This window comes from Oncorhynchus kisutch, linkage group LG10, assembly GCF_002021735.2.
Source record: "Oncorhynchus kisutch isolate 150728-3 linkage group LG10, Okis_V2, whole genome shotgun sequence".
NCBI classification, from domain to species: Eukaryota; Metazoa; Chordata; class Actinopteri; order Salmoniformes; family Salmonidae; genus Oncorhynchus; species Oncorhynchus kisutch.
Genome location: NC_034183.2, coordinates 50,892,132 through 50,919,828, shown reverse-complemented (window position 1 = coordinate 50,919,828; position 27,697 = coordinate 50,892,132). Strand labels below are relative to the sequence as shown.

The 27,697-nt window shown below is 41.4% G+C and overlaps 1 protein-coding gene and 1 long non-coding RNA gene across 4 annotated transcripts in view; one reads left to right on the top strand and one right to left on the bottom strand.

The window, feature by feature from the left end:
• Positions 1–27,102, top strand: part of LOC109898328 (homeobox protein Hox-B3a-like) — a 58,250-nt gene extending 31,148 nt beyond the window's left edge. The window contains exons 2-5 of one of the 3 annotated variants that reach the window (XM_031833890.1): positions 680–879; positions 17,589–17,655; positions 23,483–24,083; positions 24,822–27,102. In XM_031833890.1, the coding sequence (XP_031689750.1) occupies positions 23,591–24,083; positions 24,822–25,585 (1,257 nt within the window). In that variant the 5' untranslated portion in view covers positions 680–879; positions 17,589–17,655; positions 23,483–23,590 and the 3' untranslated portion in view covers positions 25,586–27,102. Of the gene's footprint in view, positions 1–679; positions 880–11,197; positions 12,047–17,588; positions 17,656–20,458; positions 20,580–23,482; positions 24,084–24,821 lie in introns of those variants that run through there. The other 2 variants (XM_031833891.1, XM_031833892.1) reach the window with 2 other exon arrangements.
• On the bottom strand, positions 17,830–19,620 carry LOC109898332 (uncharacterized). Its single transcript, XR_002256343.2, has 3 exons — positions 19,358–19,620; positions 19,105–19,242; positions 17,830–18,797 (listed from the first exon to the last, which is right to left on the bottom strand). It is a non-coding gene; the product is annotated as an uncharacterized LOC109898332 (long non-coding RNA).
• Positions 27,103–27,697: the final 595 nt, after the last annotated feature.

Genomic DNA, 27,697 nt, shown 5'->3' with positions numbered 1-27,697 from the left:
TTCTATTACTTGGTTGGTTGATGTAAGCCCTTGTGCCATATAGCCTCATCCAATCCATTTCTATGATTTTTTTCTCACCATATATTTATGAAATGCCTTTTCAAAACCTCCAGCTTCCTACAGGCCTATGCTATGCCTCAAGACATTGAAACAAGTCCAGTCAAATATACACACACAGTACCATTGAAATACAATGTGATAGGCCTACTATCGAATTCGTTCACAGTATTCTTGAATGTGTTCCTTTTTTAAAGTCTATAGCTCACACACATTGGGCCCTTAGGCAGTGTCTATACTTTTCAGATGGCAAGTGATATTATGTCCAAATGTTGTGATGTTCACAACAGTTCAAACGTCGTTTATTTGAATAGATACATTGGTCCCCACGCATATGTGTCTTCACAAAAAAGCCCCCAAGCACTTGCATAGTAAAATAAATGAATTTCCGTGTGACATCACATACAATATGCACCTTAGAATTCTATTCTTATCCTTTATAAAAAAAAAAGAAGAAGCCTTCTGCCTTCGGAGGGTGAATAGGAGCGAACAGATTTCTAAGGGGCCCAAAAGTTCACCGCCATTATTTGCGGACAGAGCCAAGAAAAATGTGAGAATTATACAGAAAAATCATTAATCACTTCTTCTCTTTAAACACTTCTTCTCCTCTATTGTCATTCAGCAGCACAACTGCACGGACCTTCTGCTAGGAGGGGAGAGGAGTCTTGGAAGACACTTGAAGATACACGCCCCCCCCCCCCCCCCCCTTCTCAACCCACTACATTCTTTTTGACCAAGAAAACTTTTTTTCTGGAAGAAAATCCTCATAGAATTCCAACGACATTGAGAATCTTCGCATTACCGAGGATGGCAGCGACGAAGGTAATGACTTTTGTTTCGTTGGTTTGCTTGGGTTAGAGTTTTATTGCTTCATGGCCCTTGCTTTCACAGCCGGGTAGCAGGCGCGCATTTGTTGCGGTCGGGGGGAAGGCTAGGTAGGTTTTATGGTCGCTTTGATATAGCGTGGGGACTTCTGGATCCCTGCTGCTGTGTATCCATGATCGGTGTGGAGGGTAGAAATGAAGTTGCGTTTTCCTGAGAATTTGTGTAACTGTTTACTTCTCTTGGGCTTCAAGCGTCACCCCTGAAGTGGTGTTAACATGTCAGATGTCTCTCTCGCTCACCCTCTTCCTCTCTCGCTCTCTCTATTTGTGGCTTATTTCAATAGGCCTATGTTTTTAGCACATTATATATATATATATGGATATGGGTGTATAGGCTTTTGTAATAGGCCTACACACACATGCGTAATGTTGCCTTTTGGAGTGGACAGCGTCCTTGTCTTCAACGCTTGACTATATGCACTGCATTCTTACAGGATTAGGATATTTACATTCTTAGAATACTGTACTATAATTGGCCAATTTATATTTTTCTTCTTGAAGATACTTGTTTAGTGCTACTGGCAGTTAGATTTCAATTTGAATATGAAGCCTAAAGTCCTATCGTTTTTATACAGTAATTCGATGGTCAATTGGTCAAACCAAAATGAAAAGAACGAATCGCTAAAAAACAATTGACCTCGAAATAAACGACTGGTAGCACATCTCTGCAACGCAATTGCATTTAGTAGTTTGCTTACATGAGCACGAATGCCTCAGAAGTGCATTCACTGCTACTTGACCCCTCCAAATCAATCTCTGCGGGTATATAAAAAAAAGACCAGAGGTTCTGCGCCATGGCTTCTGCTCCCTCTGCGGGCCTGTGCGGCACGATGCGTGTTAAAGTAACAGAAACACATTGTAAAAATATAGGGACTGTTATCGAAGGGAGAGGCAGAGAGAAAAAAATCGATGGGTGGAATTGACAACAGAATGGCCTGGCCGAGCGCGAGTTCAACCAGGGGACACGTTTTCTGACCGATTAGGTCCGTTGCGAAGTCACAGACTGACCCTTGGTACCCCTTGACCTCTCGCAGACTGCACAGTGCTCCATGTTACATTTCCAGCAAAGACCCCGGGCGAGTTAGTCATAACACCGCGGCCAGGTGACTGTAACCTCGGGGCACGGTGCTATCTCGTCTCAGACAACCACCGAAACCAAACAGGGCCTTAAGAAAACAGACAGCCGTGCCCTTCTCCAGAGCTATCTAGCTGCATGGATTCTTTTTTTTCTCTCTCGTTCCCTTCAGATTCACAAATATATAGGCTAAGTCACTGGTTCCTATAGGAGACGTTTGGGTTGTGTCCCACATCTCGTTGATAGGCCTCGCTATGAGTGAGACTGTACATTTCAGCAGCTTCAGCTTAACACAGGAAGTCATGGGGCTTTTGCCCCCCCCCCCCCCCCCCTCCAGATATGACTACTATATGGTATGCCAACGCCTTGCATTGTATCATGCTCCCTCAGTCCCCCTCCAGCCTCGTTCCCTCCCTCCTTGGACCTAAAAGCCCTCCAAGATTTGTTGGAAGCCTCTGCCGCTTGTCCCGGAGAGCTGCGGTGGTGCGGTGCCTGTTTTAGATCACCCCGCTAATTGCAAAACAAATAGCCTCCGCGCATTGATGAATCATTTTTGTGGAAAGCCACTGAGCGGAGGTCAGCGCCATGTAGTCACAGAGATATATAGCGAACGCACGCGCACGTTGTGTGCAAAAGCTGGAAGCGTTTCTTCTTTTTTTTCTTTTTTTAAAGGAGACATTAAGTAAAGCAAAGCACTGTTGTTACTGCTGCCAGCAACCCCCCCCCCCCCCCCAATCTAACCCACTGTCCACTAATACATAGTACAGTACACCATTTTACTTTATTGACTGTGTAAGGTGTTGTTTTTGTGTACACGAATGCCTCCGAAATAGCTTACATTCACTGTGCATAAATGTTTGCACGCAATAACTTGCACAAGCTGCCTAGAAAAGTGATGGTTCTCTTTGGAGTCTTTTCCCTTTTCTTTGTGGACCCATGGGCTATGTCTGAATGTGTGGCTCACTATGATGCTGTTTCACCAAATAATCACCAAATGCGGCATGTGAAAATAAACAAAAAGTTATATGTTACTATTTTAGCGAATAACTTTCGATTTCAAGGGTAGTAATGCATGATAACTAATGGATAACGCAATGAATAATAGCACTGTTCCTATCTATAGCGTACTTCTAGCTGGCCTCTTACTACTCTTTATTACTTAGTCTACTACTATTATTATTATAGCCTACTACTACTACAATTACTACTACTAGTACTTTAATGATACTACTATTATTATTATAGCCTACTACTACTACAATTACTACTAGTAGTACTTTATTGATACTACTATTATTATTATAGCCTACTACTACTAGCTACTACTACTACAACTACTACTAGTACTTTAATGATACTACTATTATTATTATAGCCTACTACTACTACAATTACTACTACTAGTACTTTAATGATACTACTATTATTATTATAGCCTACTACTACTACAATTACTACTACTAGTACTTTAATGATACTACTATTATTATTATAGCCTACTACTACTAGCTACTACTACTACAACTACTACTAGTACTTTAATGATACTACTATTATTATTATAGCCTACTACTACTACAATTACTACTACTAGTACTTTAATGATACTACTATTATTATTATAGCCTACTACTACTAGCTACTACTACTACAACTACTACTAGTACTTTAATGATACTACTATTATTATTATAGCCTACTACTACTACAATTACTACTACTAGTACTTTATTGATACTACTATTATTATTATAGCCTACTACTACTAGCTACTACTACTACAACTACTACTAGTACTTTAATGATACTACTATTATTATTATAGCCTACTACTACTACAACTACTACTAGTACTTTAATGATACTACTATTATTATTATAGCCTACTACTACTACAATTACTACTACTAGTACTTTATTGATACTACTATTATTATTATAGCCTAGTACTACTAGATTACTACTACTACTAGTACTTTAATGATACTACTATTATTATTATAGCATACTACTACTAGCTACTACTACTACTAGTACTTGAATGATACTACTATTATTATTATAGCCTACTACTACTACTACAAGTACTACTACTAGTACTTTAATGATACTACTATTATTATTATAGCCTAGTACTACTAGCTACTACTACTACTAGTACTTTAATGATACTACTATTATTATTATAGCCTACTACTACTAGCTACTACTACTAGTAGTACTTTAATGATACTACTATTATAATTATAGCCTACTACTACTAGCTACAACTACTTTAATTATACTACTAATGATAACAGCACAAATAATGATAGGCCTACATTCAGACAAACAGTACATACATACATACATACATACATGCATAAGATATATAGTACATAAATGCATATCAAAGGCTACAGTACATACACTAACAGCATCCATAATTCATCTTTATAATTATTATCGCAACGCCAATAGCTTGATACCGTTCATCATGTAGGCCTACCTTCACGTTTTATCATATTTCAGACTGTCTTCCATAGATTTAGATTTTTTTTCCAGAAGCTTACAGTATTGATTGAAACATACCTAAAATAACTAAAGTATATATAGTATATGTCAGGTTATGTTACATGCTGGCTGGATGCTGAATGCTGTCCTACGGAGTCCATGTCATTCTCAGAATATATTTGAAAAAAAGGCTGTGTGTGTCCTGCCGGCTCTGACAGATTTACGATCCCCAATAAAGTCCGGGATGTTGGACTTCGTAAATCAATCTCTGCTACCCCATATAAACCTAGCCTTTAGCATAACGTTGTGTTTACATAGCCAAACTCCAGCTTTGATTTTCATAGACTGCTATATGATTTTTGTTTCTGATGAGAGTATTTATTGTTATTGACCATTTATTACTATTATGATGATGATGATGACTAGTGTTATTGTTATTATTATGTCTTCTGTAAACAACAGTAAGCCACAGGTAGGCTATTCTTTATTTACACAGTATTTCAATAGGTTTTTTAATGTACACTTCAGTTTTAAGTGCAGTTTTATTCAATTCTAGAGTGATTAGGTTAATCGTTTACAAGGATAAGGCTTTTGGGTGTTCCCATCGATCACGGATTTTTCTTAGACCTTTTCTTGCAATGTATTTCGTCCAAATAAAATTATTTATATTAGGCCTGTGCAATCATCACTATTATTCTCATTCAGTTATTGGTGTTGTTGGTGGTGTTAATATTACTATTATAATTAGCCTACACAATATGGTGTCATTCTTTTGTGAGCAGTATTCGTTTATTGTGGTCATCTATGTTGCGTTTATATGGGCCTACTGTGATTAGTGTACTCTATAGCCATCATTAATAGTGCTATCACCCCTGCAAATATTTGATTTCAATTATGGGTGAAATCTTTTGCAACTCCTTGAAATGTGTTGTTAGTTTTGGACTTCAGTGTTTCCCAGTCGTCCCTTTGCGTCTCCCCTATGCTTTATCGAAGAGAGTAAAGCTACAATAATGATACAACGATTTTATCTGACACGCACAATTGTATTGTTCTACTCTGCCATCCGCATGTAGGCCTATCTTGCGTGCATTGTTCACATTTTCCCCCGACCGCAAATATTTCCAAATAACCTGCTGGGCAAAGTTAAAGCCGGAAAATAGCTTTTCTACACAGCGTTGATTTCTTTCCTAAATTCCTCGGGGTAATTACATTTGATATCAAACCCCTTTGTGCCGTTTTCCTTTCAAGCTGTCTAATTTATTGTGTACGATATTCCTGGGGAAAAGGGAAGCAGCTTCAGTGTTCTGTTGTTCTCTGCTACTCGCAGGCACAGCACCAAGTCCTGCTATTGTTTGACCTTCAGGATTCTCCTTTAGACATAGCTGCATGGGTTTGTTGGACACAGCCCCAGGTCTATTGTTCCGAGAGAGTGCAATGGCAGAGCACACCAAAGGATTGGTACCATTGTTGCCAAGTGCTTGCGGCAGGGTGTCGCCCCATACAACTCTCTCCTATCTGCCGCGTGCTACCTGTCTTTTATTCGCTCCACAACGGTCCCTGCAAAAATGAATCACCCCTCGTGCCACGGGCTTCCACCAAATGTGTTAATAATTAGATGGTTGCTATTTAGAGATCTCTTCGGCACAGCTATGTGTGCTATCACTTCGCAACTCCTGTCGAAGTAGTTCGAAAATAAGGATACCACAAAAGGTCGTTGTTTTCTTTGATCTTTTAGAAATGGTGTCATATTGAATCACCATCAGTAACGATAGTGTTATTATGAAATTGACTGTGGGTGAAAGAGTGTATGCATCGTTTTCATTTATTCCAGAATGGTCAAAAATCTATTTAATTATTGTGTAAACAAAAGATTTGTGCAAACCAACAAGGACTTCAACGAATAATAGGACATAAATAATCTCAACAATAGACCAATCAAACAAGTTTAGCTATGACAAAAGTGGCTTTTAGTCTACGCCTTCTGTGCATAAATCTATATCTAAATAAGGATTTCTTGTTTTCAAGCGAAAGAAAAACACCCTTATCTCGAAATACATAAACAGAGATGGTAAGGAATAAAGACAAAACGAACGCACCCAAGAGTTTCACTATCCTCTATTCGTATCATGTCATCTCTCTCGTATTGCCACTTAACATAACTTATTTCAGTAGCCTACATAGCACACACGTAGCCTAAGACGTATTTCTCCCATTCACAAAGAGCTTTAGAGTAAACGGTGTATGCCTATAGGCTCGTCTTTGTTTTATATTTCTGTAAAAGATTTAAGTTGGAACGTGGGCTCTGGAGTGTTGGGTCAGAGTGGTCCCGCGAGCGTGCAGGGAGAGGTACCCCATCCCCCTCCTGGTCACGTGATTCATTAAATAATTAATGCAGAGGTTGCAGAATAGATATGTATTCGTCAGGAATATCGCAGACATGGTCTCCCTGTGTCTGACGTGAAATTCAACTGTCCTTTTAAAAACAAGACCTATAGCGGAGAAAAAAAGAGAGGGGAGAGACACACAGAGGCTGCAATAAAACAAATTTGGACGGGAGCCTCTCGTGGTGTGGACATTGTGAGTATAGCGGAAACGGGAACGCCACTTCCACGCAAGTGCATTGCTGCGCTGTTGGCTTACCCGAGTCAATGAATTATATGCTGTTTGTTATATTGTGGTAAATATGTCAAAAATACTCATCTTGCCGTACTTTGACATCATGTATGTGTTTGCAACCATCATCCCATCGTTTGACTTCAGCATTGGTTACATGAACGATGCTAGCCGTTACTTGTCATAGTACTGCACTGTATTGCAATGCAACGATAGCGATGTATATATTTTAAAAGCAGTCGTATTACTATTCTCATCCGCCCCCATCCCACCTCGGTCTTCTTCATGTCTGCATGTCTCTCTCTCTCCCTCTCTCTTCTTTTCAGCCAGCTTCTTCGCTTGATTTATTGTGATATGTGTGTCAGCGGCAGCGGGCTGCCATTGTGTGTTTGTGAGGGAGTTGTGTTGTTTATGGCCGTCTCCGCGATAAATCATTTCTCGGGGAAAATGATTGGCGAGTGATGATACGCGGGAATGAGGAAGAGATTCCTAGATCCTCGTTTCTCACTCTGGCTTTTTCGGTGCTTCTTGTCTCTCGTCGGTCGAGAAAAGCTTTTGCCTTTTTCACACTCCTCTCTCCCCCCGCAGTTGATTATCGCGGGCGATTTACGGCAATGGATCAGCAACTAATATGAAGGCTAAGTAGCTCGAGGTCTTGAGTTACTGCATATGCGATTACCAATTAAGGGAAGATTTGTTTAAATTTGGCAAAACGGGAACGCCTCGTCGCCATTTGAATCTCATAAAAGCACCGGAGCTCGTCAGCATAGGCCTATTCATAGCCAGAGGTGTAATACCTGAGCTTCAGACGTTTTTTGGACAGGATAGACAACTTAATTGGAATACAAACTTAGGAGAAGAGTAGGCTATAATTCAGCTAGGTGGGAAGTGTTGTATAGAGGGGTGGCGTGAAGAGCATAGTTTCGACTCACTGTAGCCTAAAGGGACTGGAGGATTTATTTTAGAATATTTTTCGACAGATTTTGTCGTTGACATTTCTGTGGATTTTCTTCGACCTTGAAATGATGCAACATTCGATTACTTATGTCAGTAGCTTATATTTCTGAATTTCACCATAACGCACAATGATACCTGTATATGGGGGTGTTTAGTATACAGCAGATAGTATTGTTTATTATTTGGTATACTGTACTATTGTGTGATATAGCACAGTCACCATTTTTATTGGTTGTGGTGGCATTTGGGGGGGGGGGGGGTATGTTATTTTCTGGGCTAACCGTAGTAAATGTTGTATATGACGCGTTAACGTTGTTTTGTTGTGGATATAACACTTGTGTGGTGCATTGATGCCATTGAAAGAGCAAACTACAAAGACAGACAAAGACTGCAACAGTTTCCCACTTGAACATTTTTTACTCACATTTTGGTGTGAAAAAGGATGACAATACAGACAATGAAATCAGTATTTTGTAGGATAATAATAATAATAGGCATAATAATAATAATACATATTTATTATACAGTGCTTCCTTGTATTCATGAATACAAAACAGCTTAAATGTCATTACCATGGCTGGCTCCTTCCACAATCCTCCCCTTCGCCTCGCTAGTGTAAACCTTTGTGTAACAAAATTAGAACAACTCGGTGGCTCCCATCAAATATTAATGGGCATAGCAGCGAGGGGCAGCACTTTTCAAAATGTCTATTCCAGCGGCGCTCCTTGATGTCGGGCGCTGTGTCAAAAACAATATTCCAGCGCATTTCGGTCGACGCTCAGGGGGCAATGAAAAGGGGGACATTGTGCGCGTAAGAGATCACGGTTGTTCACTGAAACCGCCTCATGTCTGATTTCAATGACAGCCCAGCGTTGGAAAAATTATTCCACATGCCAGTCAGATGGGTAGCTAGCTGGGTGCTCAGATTATGTTGGAAACAATTGTGCATCATAATCATGGCGCCAAGACAAATGCTAATAGCATATAGTAAAAAACGAACTATTAGCATTACGCACAGGTCTAATACACGTAAATAGGCTACAAATAGATTATTAGTAATACTTGTAATTAGCATGTAATGGTAGCAACAGTGGGACATGAGGCTTCTATAATAGCATCCGTATAATACTATTACAAATTGTCTAAATTCCCCTCCCTCCATAACTAGAGGTTGAAAGCTGAATATGGGCCCTTTGTTTGAATGGCTCTGCTCTTTGGTTCGATTCTATCGGATAGGCTATTGCACTTCAAAAACCTTTTCAGCAACCTGCAACTGATTCACGGCGTCCAGATTCTATATGTATATCTCTAGATGGCTCTATGTATGTGTGCGTAAGTGTGTCTGATTATTGTTTATCATGTTTTGTGTCCCAGACAAGGTCGTTAGAATCCCACGCATAAGAGACAAGGCAGCACGAGCGCATCTTCCCGCTCAACAGCAGTGGGAACAATACAAATATATGGCAGCCATATTGAGCCCTTCTCTCACAAAAAGGCGCGACCCTCCAAGAATACACCATTCATAAGCATAGCCCCTTTTCTCCAGAATATTCTCTTGCTTACCTCAAAGTATTCGTTTTGTTATGCTACAGCAAACAAATCGAGATAAATGTATTTCCATCCGTTTTTTTTAATGCAATTTGTTTGCAAAAAGAACATGGTGGCTCTATAACACTAGTATTTTGGAGGTAGCTTAAATTCGATTGTTGCACTTCCTTTTTACAATTATAGATAGACTACGACACTGCTTACTTCACTCATTGTAGTATAAAAACAATAACGGAACCTTTACATAAAATAGCATGCATGGTACATAACACTGCAGGGCGACAAAATATTCACTAGAACACAATACTTTTCCTGTGGACAAAAAAACAAAAGTCGTACCATTAATCATTAATTTACGCGTAAATAAGTAGCACGTGTATCTACCAAATAATAACCTGGACAAGAGGTCCACAAAAAGCAATGGGATTGTTTTAATATTTCCAAGCAAGAGAGAACTGTTCATTCTAAAGCCTGTCCTAACCTCGATCTAACTTAGCTCCATAATTGCAATATTTGCCCATTGTAAACAAAATATCGAAAGCTTTAGTTTAAGTTTTACGCAATGGAAATATAACCATCTAACATATCTAACATATCTTGCATTTATCCACTAAAACATAAGCGTAATATGTATCATCTTTATTTCAGTCACATTGGCCACCCTTAGCCATAATATTAAGCAGAAATTTGACATAATAGATGCTCAATGACTTGCCCAAAAGCGACACAATAATATAGCTCCCCAAACCATATATTAAAAGCAGGTGAAAAACAGCTAAAATATCAATCTAGTGGTCATATTAGTCTTAAACTTGAATCTTAAACTTGAAAATAATAGCTGTTATTTCCCCTAAGTTATATTACCAGTATTATTATTATTATCCTTGTGAGTAGTCTATTTCAATCTCCTAATTCTTTTCAGGGGGCCATGTAGATATTGGTTGGCCAGGTAGGTATTTCCCCGGCCTTCAGTAATGCAGGAATGATTACCACTTCGGAAATAAATCAATATGAAGCCCCGCGCTAATTTATAATGATCTACAAGAGCAGCAATTCCAAAGCGCATGAAAAATGACCGGTGAAACCGTATCCAGAGGCTGCAAGGAGAATTTTCACCCGGTTGAAGAGCATGCAGGGGAGCGATAAGAGTACTAAGCCGGAAATGTTCAGAAGAAAGGCAAGGTTTTTCATGCAGGACTCAAAATAACTCGGATACTATCGTGGCACATTTGCATCAGTGTAATTGAACTTCCCACTATTCGTGTGGGTATCTCTACCACCCTCTCCATACCTTGTATCTCTTTCTCTCTCCCCCTTTCTATCCCTCTCTCTCAATTTCTTCCTCTCTCTCTCTCTCTCTCTGTGTGTGTGTGTGTGTGTGTGTGTGTGTGTGTGTGTGTGTGTGTGTGTGTGTGTGTGTGTGTGTGTGTGTGTGTGTGTGTGTGTGTGTGTGTGTGTGTGTGTGTGTGTGTGTGTGTGTGTGTGTGTGTGTGTGTGTGTTGTCTGAGCGTAGGCAGATAACACTCAGACGCAAAAAAAGGATCAGCCAAGAAACAAAGCCAAGTGCATCCGACTTAGTCACAAATTCTAAAACGTAATAATCTTCACAAAATGTACAAACGTTAGTGCAATAAAAAACAATCACAGGGTGAGAGCTTAACAGCACATCAAGATAGAGGTAATTTATTTTTACATCCCCTGCTATGATGCAAGCCTATTTAATTCGTGAAGAACATACTGCCCGTTATCCGCCAACCACCCCCAGCCTAAAAATGTATTTAAATCTGGCAAGAAAATGGCAGTATCGGAATGAGGTTGACCACGTTCACCCCTGCAGAAGCCCGCAGGTTGTAATCGCCATATGGCCCGCGTGTCGGCCTCGCAGCCGTGCAATCAGATCCCTATTGGACAGACGAACCCCTTTGCCTTCTCCACCCTGTGTGTCCTGTAAATCCACTGGTTCAGTAGTTCACCGTGTCAATCCACCCCGCTCCACGCAAGCAGCTATAGGCGGAAAAAAAGAGGTAGAGGGTAGAGGTGGAATCTATCGCCTGCTGCTGACTGCTAAGCCCGAAGGAATCGCATGCAGGGTTCGAAGAGTTCGGAAGTGCAAAGGGTGCTCCATGTTCGGGAGCACTCGGGCTCGGAAGACCCCGTCGTGTTGATGGGTGCGCGCGCGCATGTGTTGTGAGCAGTCCGTCCTTCTCGCGGTTGAGGATTTATAGCTTTCCAAAGCTGCCATGTAAACTATCTTATTTTGTTTTGTTTAGTGGAAAGATACCATTACCAAATTACGCACAACGCATCCAAGGTCACCAAAAAGCAAAACACTATATATTCCAGGCGCGTTTACAGTAGATAATCCCGCAAACGCTGATCAAGCTTGGCTCATGAGACCCAGAGAAGTGCTGGAAGTCAGGTAAGGTTTTCAGGCATCGACTGACGCAGGATGCTTGGGCTCTTCCCAGTGTTCTATGCTCCTCTGTAGACAAGTCATTAATTATCCGTTGTGTGACCCATCTTTGGGTGTGCCTGAGCTCGCAAACTTTTGTGTTTTCGAATAGCCGAAGACAGATGCCTTCGAATAGGTAACCGAGGAGGGCTAAAGGGCGACTCGCTCCCCCCTCTCTCTTTTCCCTCACCCGCTCTCCATTCTCTCCCTCTCAGTGCATTTTTTTGTACCTCTCCCTGCCTGTCCCCCTTCTTCTTCGTTCTACTTCTCTGTCAAGCATTAATATCTGGGCTCCCACACCCCCATTTAAAAGTTTACTCATTGCGTAAAGTGCGGTGCATCTAATGTTTAGAGATTGGAATGGGGGACTCGCGGTGTGGGGTGAGCGGTGAATGGATCTGATGGCTAGGTGTAAAAAGAAGATGCATGTGCTCCTGATTTATGACCGTGTGAAAGGATTGCTTACTCTAGCTGCTTCCAATCTAGCCTCGGCTTTTCTGTCTCCCTGGGAATCCAAATGTACTATCAAGCCCATCACGGCGTGCTCTCTTTGTTATTATTTTCATTATTGCTGTTTGTGGAACAACCTGTGCGCCACACAAACCTACAAATGGCGTTTTAGACTATGTGAAGTAATGTAGATTAGCGCTATTAATTAAACACGACCTGGAGGTTCATGAGCAATTGAAAGATATTGTCTTTCATACTTTAACTGCTAACCTCTAGGCGTGTAAAATAGGTGTTCTAGTAAAATAGAACATGTTGACTTCAGAGGACCTCGAGAGCTCACTGATAATAGTAAGATAGGCATTTGAGAGGCCCTCTGTGAGCCTTTACCGTAATTTATAATTTTGCTTCCCATGCGTCTCGGTCTGTACATCTGCAAACTCCAAATACTTCGAGTCGATTAAATATATTGTTTCTATTCTAAATGACCCATCCGTGAAATATTGAGATAGATAAAGGCATATGGCGCACAACCTCACTATCAACATGTGCTAATGTTACAAGAATATGAAAAATAAATGGTGTTAGAGGACTTAGTACAGCAAGAGATGCAGTAAATTAAATCATACTATTACATGCAATGTCCACTTTGCACAATGTCAAACCATTGTAAGCCGATTATCTGCAACTGCCATTTTACAAGTGCACATTGTCAAACTCATTATCTATGCAAGCATGATCTAGACGACCCTTGAGATAAACACGAGCAAGATGTCAGTGAAAGACCTCTACAAGGCACGTGGACTTGCAACTATGTAGGAACCAATGATCCTACACGAACATCATGCCAACTCTAGCTTCTTCAACGTACAATAAGTAGTTGCGCGTAAAGGAAAACCAAACAATAGACACCCACATACGTGGGACACCTGTGTTGTTCTTGTTGTTTCTGGGTTTTTAACATTTAATTTCATTATTTGTGTACCTGTTTGACATTTTACTGCATTGTTGGGAGCTAATAACATACGCATTTCGCTGCACCCGCTATAACATCTGCTAAACTGTGTACGCGACCAATACACTTTGATTTGAATCTGGTCCATTGGTTATCTCAGTACATGAGGACCATGTTTTGACATTACCACCATACTTCTATAAAACTCATTTACTCCTATAGACTCACTTTGTCTATAGGCTGTACTGCATATCAACCATTAGCTGGATAGCTCCGTGGAAATCATGACCTGGCAGTTTGTGCGTCATGGGATGGAAAACTGAATGAAACCACAAAATTCTAAGTGGCCATGATTTAATTGATTTTATCATACATCACTGACAATATAGGCAAGCTCCAATGGAAAAGGGGAAAGTAAAACTACTGTGTGTCAGTATATAATATCTGACAGCTGCGGATAGCGTCCATATGACCTTTATGCAAGTTATTTGCTATAGTGGCATCTGCTTAAGACGCCTTGGATCACTCCGCAACACAACCATCATTAGCATAATCTCTGAAGCACTATGAAAATCTAACCGTTCAATTTAAGTCGTTTTTATATTGAAAATAGCTCCAGGTTCCAGTAAAACCTGGTAGGACTTAATCTAACCATTCATTCACTAAAAGCCTGGTCACACCACCCCATCCTCACATATTGGTGAGGTGGACACTTTTTTAGTTCCCCAGAACAGAAAGGGTCCTGTGACCTATAAGGCCCCCCTACCCCAGCCGTCTCCATGTCAGTGTCCTCTTTGAATTCCCGGTTAAAGATTACCACCTAGAGCCCTTCTCTCATAAAGATTAACCCTGATCTCTCAATGAAACTAGCTGATGGAAGTGGATTCCTTGTTGAGAATGTAGAACATGAAGATGTTCTATGTTCTGCAACCAAAAGCCAATAAGCTAAAGTCCATCATATGCAGAGAAGTCAGCGGCACTGATGCCATAGCAAGGCATCCATTTATTCCCTCTCCACTGGCACCTTTCCCTCTCCATTCGCACCAGCATGAGGTGAACAAATGAAATGAACACTTGGTACATTTAGCTATAACGCCACCATAAGAACGTGACCTAATGACATTCGCCTCTAAAAGCACAACGAGCTAATCTTGCATAAACACATTTGCCCATGTTTCTTATTCAAACACTAGCACACCACTTCTGAATTTGCGTAGGTTCTCTTGCGCAATCACAACTAGCTCCACGGGATACAGACATAACGCTCAAGTCACCGGGCCTCAAATGGGAGTTGAATTGTAATCCGGAGATCTTTAGTAGAGGCTATCTGCGTGGGTGTAAAACCATGCCCCCTTGCTCCACCAGTCGCCCAGTGAGCAGTGCAGAAAACCCTTTTATCACCCAAAGATTGGATGCAGAGGCCTCGCATCCCCACCGGTCTCTCTCACTAAGTCCATGGTGTTGAAAGTCTCATGTCATCCGGCAGAATGGGAGAGAAAATAAGATGTATCATGTCTCTCGTCGTTTAGAACAATTTGTCATTTGCCATTTGGGAAGCCAGTCGTTAGACCTCATTGCATTTCAAGGTGGCGGAATTCGGCGAATGGACCCGATGAAAACTACACCCTCCCAGAGATTGTGAGAAAAAATATAATTTTGGGGGTGGGTGGTGCCTTGCAAAATGGGGCAAAAGTCAGAGAAGCAACCAATCCGGAAAATGTGAAGGAAAATATATTTCTCCGTCGTTTTGGAGGCACCAAACAAGGGATGAAGAGTAGCAAGAATTATAGCAAAACCAGAGTATGTTGAGCTACGCGCATCACGTGAGCGCATGATACTGGGGCATTATTTTGGATTTGGAAAGGACCCTATTGTTGCTTGCTGGCTATGTTTTCGCCCAGTCACTAACTCTGCTGTTAACAACTGCCTGGTAATTACACAACAAATGGGATGTCGGCGTTTCGCTGACTTCCAGAAGCCAACGCGGCCTCTTTGAAAGCCTTGGACAGCAAGGCCCGGATTAATACATACATATAATACATTAAGAGAGGACTCCAAAGTAGACTTCTTCCGTTGATTGATCATTAATCTGGTGAGTTATTGCTCTTCAACGCAAAGGTCACTTGGAAAACCGAACGCCAATCCGTCACATCGAGATGTAGCCCCGCTGCATGCCTGTTAATTTCGGGTGTTTTGCACCCAGCTCGTGTTCATTAACATGGTGCACGTAGAAGTTGTGATGGTGGAGAACCGTTTTTCGGTAAACGAATGACCACGGAGGGTGTGAGGGAAACATGGCCAGACCCTTGCTGGTGAAAGGACCGCTAACGGAGTGTTGAGAGAGAGAGAGAGGGGGGGGGGGGGGGGGGGGGGGAGAGAAAAAAATACTTGATAATAAAGTTGGAGAGAAACTATTTGTGTACTGGGGCTCTAGTGTGGAGCTACAGGGCTTTGGGATTTGATCATTGGCGTAGATTTGATAGAAAATGACCAAGTAGGCAAGCATTCCCCATTCCCCTAATGCCTGTGCATCCACTTAATATGCATTTTGATAAATTATGCAGGAGCCCTTTGTTGCAACCCGTGCAGAAACGAACCAGCCAAATCCCTATGTTGTTTGTCTACGTTATTCGGATAGCCCTTAGCAAATGCCAGGCTTTTTGGATGATTTTCGTTGAATTAGTGCTTGGTTAGTCGTCATTTCTTCTGAATTTCCTCGCCCCGTGGCTTCTTTCAACCTTTTTCCACAAAAAAAATTGGCTCATCAGCTCTTCTGCTTGTAGCTGCCTCCTCCCTTTGTTCTGAGCGTGCAGCGTTGCTGGCTGCGGGGGCTGTAGCACCCTGCACTTTGTAGGTAACTTTAGGTTAGTCCAGTACGGCTCCGGGTCGAGCGAGCTATCGGTGCTGAAAATCTTCAAAACTACCAGGGTAGCAGTGGAGTAAAAACCGGGGCAACGGGAATGGAAGCGAGCCAATGCTGTGCGTGAGTGCGGGGATGCAATAAATAACTTTATATCGCTATAGGCCGCAAAAGTCGGGGAGGTCGGGGAATCCTCGTTTTGATTTATGTGTTTGGGGTAGCTGTCAGGAGCCGGTGAACGAGAGCGTCCAACGTTTTTATTCCACTTTTAATAAGAGCTACTATGCAGACCATCATGGCCATTTGATTTCATTTCTGCTCCGGCCCTGTCTCTGGATAAAGCCCTTTTCTGTCTACTTTTACTCTGAAACTGGATATAGTGCTACATTTACCTAGACTTTGGGATAATTTTCCCAGAATGGTGGGGCTTTTATTTACGGTGTTTCTCAATGGGCGCTACACTTTCGTTTATTTTCGATTTCATTCGTTGAACTGTTTCGTTTATTGGGACTTTGTAAGCTATTTCTCATCTTTATAGATGTCTTTATTATAAGAATGACATTTTCTCCCCCCTATTATTATTGTGTTCATTATTTTCCTTATTATTAGCCTATGGATATTATTGTTATTGTTGTTGTTATTAGGCTATTAGAATATGATTGTCATTAGAACATACTTTGATCCCTATTGCCTTGATTGGTAGGCTATTATTTAATTGCTTAATTTATAATAAATTAGTAATTGTCAACATAGCAACAACTACCCTACTTATTATGGTATGATTTTTGATGTATTCTTCATTCATGCTTGCTACACGAGCAACCTTGAAGGAAAATAACATCACATCAATATCCACACAATTGCTTTTCCGTGTATTAACATAGCGGGAACATTTTTATTTATTTATTCAACATGAACCTCACTGTCTTGTGGATTGATTGACTTGCTCTACTGCGCGAGAAGACAGAATCTCCAAAATAAATCATGGGAAATATGTTATGTAGTCTGATAGTTAATTGAAATCAATACATTGGGCTCCTGAGAACACTCTGGATTATTTCCTTTGGTTTTGCATTTATTCCGTGGTTCCACGGGAATAATTTAAGGTTAACGATATCTGTCACCTGTGGTAAACTCTCAGGTTGCCCGTGTGTTTCGATTTGTAGACAAGAGGTCATATGCACTGTATTGGATTTTTTACGACCTGCTTTGATTGCATCTTTCTCTTCTCCCCCCCCCCTCTGCAGTTCCCTCAAGCCTTCAGGAAGCAATATTCTTGCATAAAATTCAGTTATAAGAAACAACATCATCCCGGTAAGTCACCCTATTACAAGTATATAAGCATTGCACGTTATTATTTGTTCGCTTTTATGAATAGGAGTGAAAAACGGATGTGCTATTGAATGTGACCTATTCGATGAATATTTTCATTATTGAAATAATAATTGATTTATTTTTTACATGAGAAAACGTACTCTGAAATATTTGAAAATAAATCTGTTTTATTGGAATGAAGTATGCATTCATTGCATACATTCAACAGTGATGATTGAGTCTGCATATGACATTCACACAATCGGTAAACATTTCCTAGGCCAAGAGTGTGTATCATAATGTTCTCTAATATGGCACACATGCAGCCCGTGAGAATGGCCTGTGATATATTTTTGAGGCATTGGAATATACGCTTTTCAATTGAGCTTTTAAATAAAATAATAATAATAATAATAAACATCTATTTGCTTATATGCATAAAGCACCACAGATTAATCAAAATCATTGTCAAAATGGTGGTGCCTGTGTGTGTGTGTGTGTGTGTCCTTGTGTGTGCTTGTGCTCTCTTCTTTCGATGATGCAATGAATGCTGTAGTGTAATATCTGTGTGTGTGTGTGTGTGGGGGGGGGGGGATATTATGGATGATGAGTGTATGGGTGTAGCGTTATGTAGATTAGCCATGCAGCAGCATTATTCTTACAACATGTGTGACAGAAGAATCATAGGATAACTCACATAGGCAAAGAGGTGGCAATGTCCTTTTGTCCAAATGGAAAACGAACACTTTCAATATATATACATAGATAGGCTATGTCTTTCAGTGTAAGGGGTCTGTCATATGAATACAGTAGACAACGTACATTTTAAATGAAATATATTCACACTCGATGGCGTATTCACCACACAATCACAAGCATTTACCCTTGAAAAGACAATACACCACATTCAAAACACTTTCCACCTATAAAACTATCCTCCTCATGAACAAAACAAGAAATCCCAACGAAATGTATCACTGAGTTTGTAGTCTCTTTATGTAATATGTTGGTTGCAATGTTCACTGCAGGAAAAATGAAAACCTTGCATCCCAACATCTGTCCACATATTCCACCGTTGAAATAGTATATCCATGACTCAGCCAACTCCAAAGTATCAGGAAGGCGACGCATCTCTTGTCATCCTATGGAAATAACGAAAATACTCTCCCTCAATCTTCTAACAAGCACCGGCATGTTGTAATCCCCAAAATAATGTTGGTATAGACTCTTCTCTTGCCATAACTCAGAAATAATAACTTGTCTTCCCCCGGTGTGTGCTTAGTCGTGAAAAAGGATACCAGTTGTAAATACAAAATATTGGAGCGTTTGGGTTTTTAGCTCATTAGTAATCTTTTAAGTGGGTTGCATTTGTCCATTTAGCAGTAGTGGCAAATCCAGAACAATGTCAGGCAGATAAAAGTTGCAGACACCTACATTTTTGTCTCCTACCTTCTTCCTACACCGTTGGTGATCCTCTCTATTCAAGTTCCCACGCGAAATGCATCTTTTTAAAGTGGCTGTTTACAGCTAGTCCTGTGTGGTAGAAGTCATAAATCTTACGTAGCCATAAACGAAGGGGGTAGTGTCCTGAATAATAAAAATAGAGAGAGAGAGGGAGAGAAGATACTGAAAAATTGAGAGAGTGAGAGAAAGAGGGAGGGGGGAGAGATGGTGAGAGGTAGTGAAGAGAGAATATAATAACCTGTAAAACACCTTCGGCTGCGTGTTTTCATTTCCATGTTGATCTCTCCTCGTTTCCTTCTCAGTTTTCCTTCTTGCTGATTTACTTTTCTCTTCCCGTTGGGTGTTAAAGTCCTACATAGCCTACAGTAAAAACACAGGAAGAACACAGGAAGCCCTTTCTTCTATTTTTAACATGGACTCGCTATCGAAGTTTTTCTATGTTTGTGTAGCACCGGCTCGTCCTAGCTGTTAAATATCACAGATTTTCTATTATTTTTCCCCCTTTACTGATTTGTTTTTACACCCCTCCCTCGTTTTTTAAGTGCGCCTGTTGTCTGTTCCCTGAGCCCCCCACCAGCCTCTATTTTTCGCATTAGTTATTACACTAGTTGGGTGTGTTGGGATAGATGTGTTGAAACATTAACAATACAGGCAGAATTCGGTTTCTGCCGCGAGCCAAGCGAGAGCCGGCTGTGGAAACCCACTTCCTGGTCATTTAATATAGGCTGCACCAGTGGAGTAAAAAACAGAGGCTCCGCTCATATATACTTAACAATATTACCTTGGCTTGACACCTAACCAGGAAACACGTGAATCAAAAAGTACTGGCGCTGTCTCTCCGCTTGTAGGCCCCTGTCCTGTCCAGCACGTCTGCAATTAGCATATTTTTTTTTACTGGTGATGCTGCTTGATGGGGATTAACAGCCGCGACTAGCGCTCCAAGTCAACCCCGCTATATACAAATAGCTGCACCAAGGCCTTGTGTTGACAATACAATAACCCACCGAAAGAGCTACGAAGAGCGAGAATAACCGCCGAGAGAAACACACGCATTGGGGGAAATGCAATGGAGGAAATTTCGCGGCGAGCCGCGGCTCTGCTCGGATTATGATGTTAAGGTTTGCGCTGTGAGAGAAAGGGAAATCTGAGGCCATTGTTATCAGCGAGCAGGGCGTACCAGTCGACAGGGCAGCCAGGCGCTTGCTGCCTGTCCATTTGCAGCCCCCCTAGCATTCCTCAGATCTTTCATGCCAGACCGTCTCCCCCCTTCCCAAGCCGAGGGGATCCGTGCAGGAGCGCCCGGACTCAGGCTCGGGGCAGCAGTCCTCGAGATACCGGCGGATAAACATTCACTGCGAGTTTTTGAAAGGAAGGGGAGAGCTCCCGTTTTATTGATTGCACCGGGGCCGAATGTGAAAAATATATGATGCCTGCCCGTGCTTCCTTCGTCAGAGGCTAAGGTAAGCTGGTCTGAAATAGGCTATCAGTTTGTGAATGGCGGAGAGTGTGTCCCGGTGATTTATGACCATATGACTCCAATCGCGGTTCAAGAAGAGTTCACAATGCTTTATGCTTCATTCCACGACGCCCCCCCCTTTTTCCTTTAGAATCTCTCTCCAACGGATTCATGTTCCCCTCTTATATTTATTTACAAAGCAACGAGGAAATCATTTTGGGCTATCCGTTTTCGTGGGCTTTGATGTTCAGACATGGGTACGCGTTTATTTTCAGCTAGTACCGAGGCATGGATCCCTATGTTATTGGACTGCCGTGCTAAACTAATCTCAAATTGCTTTCTATCTGGTCATATTTCTAAATGGTTTGATAAAGTGTTTTTCGTATGACGAGCCATTCAGACGTATAAAGGCCTATTGTTTTTAATTGAAGCAAGGCAATGGGCGAACGACGACGGCTTTACATGAAAGACCATTGCACTACTGTTGTTTTGATGCAATAATTGCCATTTCTCAATCTGTAAATGAGCTAACACATGTCTCGATGCATAATTTCTTTATGTGTGTGTATTGCCGGCGCCATTTGTAATTTTACCCATGCTAAAATACAAATTGGACACCCAAACTGATGTTTAACTCGTCTACATGTTGTTGTTGTTGACGTCCTTGTATGGGATCGCTTTTTATCCAGCCACCATTCGGTCTGGACCCCATAATTTTATTAGAGCGAATCTATAGGAAAGTTCGTTATTGTGTTAGTGTTACAAGCAGGCCAGGACATTACGTGTTCCATTTAATGGCATTGCGATATGATTTAATATCTATTATTCCTGTAGCCCCCCCCCCCCTTCTTTCTCTCTGTCTCTCCCTCGAACAATTCCTTGGAGAAAATAATTAGGATTCCAGCCGTCTACTGGAAAGATAAATGAGCGACATTTATGACGTGGTGAGAGTTGGTGTCCTAAAGCTGTAGCCCAGGATCCCCTTCCTTCTCTCAGACATGGCACTGCTCTCATCTCATTTAGCCTATTCCTTACCTCTTACACATATTTTTTATTCAAATTGGAGAATGTCTCCATATTCTATTTTGTTTGTCCTTTTAGTGGGTAGGCCTATATTATTAGGATGAGCTATACGTCTCACATACAATAAGAATCGTTATTTCTTTATGAGAACAAGCTTTGTATTGTATTGGAATAGCATGTAAGCATTATCTTGTTTTTTTTATGGGTAATTGATTTTAGCCTTAAAATGTGTATAATGGTTATTATGTGGATTATCCAGATGGTGTTTTTTATGTTTAGGCAATAGTATTGTTTTATTGTTGTCCAGGGATTTTCTAGTGATTATATCATTTCAATGTTAGTCGTCTGTTTACCATTTTTGTAATTGTAGGCTATTGGGTAATTTATAACAGATATTAATAGGTGATAACATAAAATATGTCCATATTATTATGACAAAATCCTAATAACAGAACAATTTCATTGATATAACTACATTCACTTTTGACTGTGTTTATTTGGGGGAATTTGCCATTATAATACCAAGTGTAACCACAAACACAAAGCATGTGTTTTTGACTTATATGTAAGTGAACCTGCTAGTTGGCTTTCTAACTGAAGGCTGCCTGCTACAAAAAAAATACAATTCCTCAAAGCTTCCATGGTCCTTTCAAACCTATTTTCCAACGTTTTATCTCTGTCTTCAAGCGTCCAAACGAAATTAATCCCAGGTGCGTTATGGTGCTTGGCAGGGGCCACGCACACTGCCCTTTTGACCACCCCAGCAGTTAGCACATATAAGGTCTGGCGCTTTTTTTAGGGGCTATAGTCCTCTTTGGCCGAGCTACGGTTATGAATCAAACTCGCCTGAAGCTTCCGGGGACCCTATCTCATTCTTCTTCTATTGGGACGCGCAGCAACGCTCACAACAGAGTCTCAAGTGCCGGTTTTTCTGGGTTTTAATGGTTGCCCAAATACAATATTGTGTAACCTGAGAAAAACTGACAGGAAATTGAACTAAGAGCGACATGCACTGATTTCCCTCCAACAACAAGGCAAAGGCCCATTCATAGCTTTCTACACAGGCTAGAGAGCATTTTACAGACAGCAGTTTAAGACAATTCTTTTAAAAAACATCACTAATTGTATATTGCTCGTTTTCATTCACAATTAAGGCAAACAAGAATAAAAGCCATTATATGGCCTAGTTTGTTTTTGACACCGAAATGCACCTTCTTTACGCAGAAGGTTTCTGTCTTTATCTTTCAATTGTGAAAATAAATAGGACTTTTCTATTACAACCATAACACAAGACATGTTAGGATTGTATTTTAATACAAACAACCTTGCAACCTGCGTATGAAAACGAACACATCACTCTATAGCAATTCAAACGACTTTCAATTCATGAAAAAAAAAATTTTTATAAAGAAAACACGTTTTATTATCGTAGAAATAACAAAGGCCAACGCTGAAACATTATTCAAAATGTTCTGATGTGAAAATCCGGACAATATGCACAAATAATGGGTTATACCTACCTAAACAATGCAATCACCACATATTTGTGAGGTTATATTCGTTATTTATTCAAGGACAACATCTTGAAGACAATCGTGTCCTTGCTCCCAGGTGCGAGTAAAGAGTGACTGGCTGGATGTTGTTTGTGTTCGTGTGCAGTTGTGTGTATGTGTGTGAGAGAGAGGGAGAAAGAGAGGGAGAGAGAGTTAGGAGAGGGGGAGTGCTGCTCACAGTGAGATAGAGGAGGCCCAGTGCACCGTGGCCTGACATGGCATCTGCAAGCAGTGTTGTGGGAAAGCGCTATTCATGTCATGGCGCCTTTCAGCGGTAGAAGATGGATTTATTTTGCGCCTTTCTTATTATGTGCTTCTTATAACCTTTCAGGTCAGCTTCCAAGAGGCCTTTGGAAAGAGACCGTCACGTGACATCTGGTGCCAATGTTCTTCCAGAAGGTCGTCAGGACCCTGGTAGCCGGTAACTCCACTTTTGGAAATGCAGAAAACGACCTACTACGACAACTCAACGCTTTTCGGAGGTTACTCGTACCAAGGGGCCAACGGCTTCGGCTATGATGCTCCTCAACCAGCCTTCCAGTCCGCGGCTCACCTTGAAGGCGACTACCAGAGGTCCGCCTGCTCGCTGCAGTCCCTCGGTGGCAACAGCGCTCCTCCCCAGCAGCATGCCAAGACGAAAGAGCTGAATGGCAGCTGCATGCGGCCCAGCCTGCCACCTGAACACCAACCTCCCCCCCAGGTGTCCCCTCCCGTCATCCCCGCCAACGCCACCAGCAGCAGTGCCACCGCCACCAGCAGCAGTGCCACCGCGCAGCAGCCGGGAGGCAGCGGTGGGGCCGCTAAATCAGCGCCCAAGACGTACACTCTGTCCACAAACCCCACCCTCAACAAGCAGATCTTCCCCTGGATGAAAGAGTCGAGGCAGAATACTAAGCAAAAAAACAGCTCGCCAAGTGCAAGTTCAGCTAACGGTGTGTGCCCCCCTCCCCAATGCCCCTTACCTTGTTCATGCCCCTTTAATACACATTCAAAGCTGGATAGCTTAATTACAATACAGTTGCAAAACATAATCATGGATTTGTATCTAATGACCTAACTTATTATTTATATATTTAAAGCCTGTGCTTTTTTCCTAGTTAGGTTGTTAGGAAAAGCCCTGTAGTCATAACTATATTAATTTGGTAACTGAGACCTCTATTAAAGCAGTAAATCCCTTTATTGATGAGCATTTGAAACAATTACATGAAAACATGGCAGTGTTTGGCATATACGGTGTATCTTTTCATCAGACTGGAATCCAAATGTGCTTGTTTATTTGCAGCTAAGAGCAATGCTTAATCTAAACTGTAGGTTGTCAAAGATGATTGATTTGAAGATATTGACAGACAAACACACACACACACAAACACACCAATGTATGTACATTAATTGAACCTCAGATACGTGTGACACAATTGATGTGAAAACAGTTCATGTCCATCACTTTCAAATATAGAAGGCTACAGTTCTGGCTGTGGGCTTTGTCTATGATGCAATTTACGTACACGGTCAATGTAGGGTCTCGAATCTCTTAATAAATGCCAAAGTTATGAAGTGTTGACAACTAATATCAAGGGGATAAGTTTTGTTTCCTGGCCTCTGCTTTATTAGGAAATGATGCATTCAATTTCCGCATGTAGTAATTATGTTTTATTTCATTCCCACCCCAGCGGAGAGCAGCGGAGGTGAAAAAAGCCCCCCGGGTTCCGCAGCCTCAAAGAGAGCGCGCACCGCGTACACGAGCGCGCAGCTGGTGGAGCTAGAAAAGGAGTTCCATTTCAACCGTTACCTGTGTAGGCCTCGCCGCGTGGAAATGGCCAACTTGCTCAACCTCAGCGAGCGCCAGATCAAGATTTGGTTCCAGAACCGGCGTATGAAGTACAAAAAGGATCAGAAATGTAAAGGGCTGGGCTCTTCATCAGGGGGCCCCTCTCCAACCGGAAGCCCACCCCTACCCATGCAGTCCTCAGCTGGCTTCATGAACTCCATGCATTCCATGGCAGGCAACTACGACGCCCCCTCCCCGCCATCTTTTAACAAGTCCCATCAAAACGCATATGCCATGTCCTCAGCCTACCAAAACCCCATGAAAAGCTGCCCCTCCCAACAGAAGTATGCCAACACAGCACCAGAATACGACCCACACGGGCTACAGGGTAACAGTGGCAACTATGGAACTCCCAACATGCAGGGCAGCCCTGTGTATGTGGGAGGAAACTACGTGGAGTCGATGCCCACCTCTGGGCCGTCCATGTATGGCCTCAATCATCTACCACACCACCAGGCTGGGAACATGGACTACAACGGTGCCACGCAGATGTCAGCAAGCCAACACCACGGACCGTGCGACCCCCACCCGACATACACAGAGCTGGCAGCCCACCATCCTTCTCAGGGTAGAATCCAGGAAGCTCCCAAGTTAACTCATCTGTAGTAGCAGGTTTGGGGAAAAAAACAAAAATTACAACTACAAATAACTAACCCATGGGACGCTGCAATGGGGTTGAAAAAAAATATGATCCAGTGGTTTCTTGCCATGGCCAAAAAAGTATTGTCTGTTGTCTTTATCATTGTGCGTATTAGTAACATTCACTTGAATTGCGTTTTGATTAACGGTTTATTTCCTTGAATATGGAGCTCTCCCTCGAAAACAAGTAATTAAATAGTAATAGTTGGGCTTAATGGACAGCTAACAAGGTGGGGGGGGGTTTATTACTGTCAGACCTTTTTGACTCGGTGAAACACATGTTATGTCAACGTGGATTTATGTTTAGCCTGCGTCCTTGCAGTCAGCACAAATGGCTAAGCTTGACTGACGTCAATATGCATTTTTCAATTGGTGCAAGCAAACCACTGGATTGTTTTCGATTACTTCCCTTATTCATATTACCTCTCTTCGGAAATGTCTCACTAACCCACTGTGCAGTGACATTTATTTTTTATTTTTTACATGTCCTCGCCAAACATTGTGGCTTCAAGGGAAGAGCTCCTTCAGCATCACGCAGATGCATCGTAGGCCTACACCCCCACTGGGTTTATGGTGTTTGGGTTCACATTGCTATGCTGTGCTATGCTAGCTAACGTCCATAAACAATCACAAACACACACGCGAGGACATACAATTTATATTTGTTATGCTGTTATATCATCATCACAGGGTAAAAAGGAGTTGAGAACTCTTGACAACTATGATAGGCTCATTGCCCCCTGCCTTCTCTCCCCCCTCACCACTCTCTCTCCGTTCTCTATCACTCCCTACTCTCATTCTTCCAACTCTCTATCACTCTCTCTCGTTCAATCTATAGGGTTCACTTACATTAGCCAAGACTAATGCGAAAGGCTCACAATTTCTCATGTCTTGACTTAACGTGGAAACAGGGTATATTTGAACAAAATGCATGTCCAGAAACCAAGCTGAAGTGTAGGTTTACACTAATGCTTTCTCGTCTGGGCATCATTGTTGCACTTAGAGTTTACATTTTGATGGTTAAGGGAAAAATACATCTTATTTTGGAAACGGAAGACCTCCAATCAGCGTCTTTCTCAATGTATGTTCAAGTGAACATTCATAAATATATATTTATTTGTTATAGCCAGTTTAAATACTTTCTTTTTGTATTATTTATCCCCCATGTATTTATATCAAGAAAAAATGTAATTTTTTAGTATTTACCTGTTATAAAGACGTTGTGTTCTTGTCATTGTAACGAATACATTTTAGTTATTGTATTTTAGAAATAAATAGTTTGTTACCCTTGTACGTAAATAATGTCTTGACTTGTACAGGGGTCAGCGAGGACGGAATCAGACCGTTCCTGCATAGTCGAGAATTAGACGAAATATAGCTAAACACTTTTGGAGAACTTCCTTTGTCCTTTGTAGCTCCTTTTATTCCATTGTTAAGAGTTGTCTGTTGAACAATTCTTTAATAAAATGTTATGTTATTCAGTTCTATGTGGTCATTTAAAGTTTTCTGAGACAAAAGGAGGGCCATACTTTTAAAGTTGCTAAAAAACGCAGAGGTATTCATCAGTATAGTAGACACGTGCACAAACTCTATTTGCTCCCTCGCTGGCTCTATTCCCCTCTCTCTCTTTCAGTCACACGCACACACAGTTTCTTGGGAGCATCTTTCCTCGTGCTAGTGCCAGACGACTGAAAGAGCCCTCGGGTATGCGCTTGGGTTGGTCACGTGGTCCAAGGCAACACAATCTTTGCCAAAAAGCAAAATGGTTTTGTACATAATTTACACATAGATCGCCTCATATACTGAATCCAATTTTAACGAGAGTAGGCCTGTATGAAGACAATCAACGTATAGAAAATAACCTTTTTTTTCATATAAATCTTAATTTATAGGAAAATAAGCAATCACAGATTTTAGAATATGCCTATACCTAAATGCAAGAACACAGTTTAATAGCTTGCACTGCTACCGAAAATACTCATTATCATTGACGTTTCAGGGCAATTAAGTTCCCTTTCAGATGCTGTTAAATATTGAAAGGCAACCATCAAGACTAATACTCTTGTTAAACTAACTGCA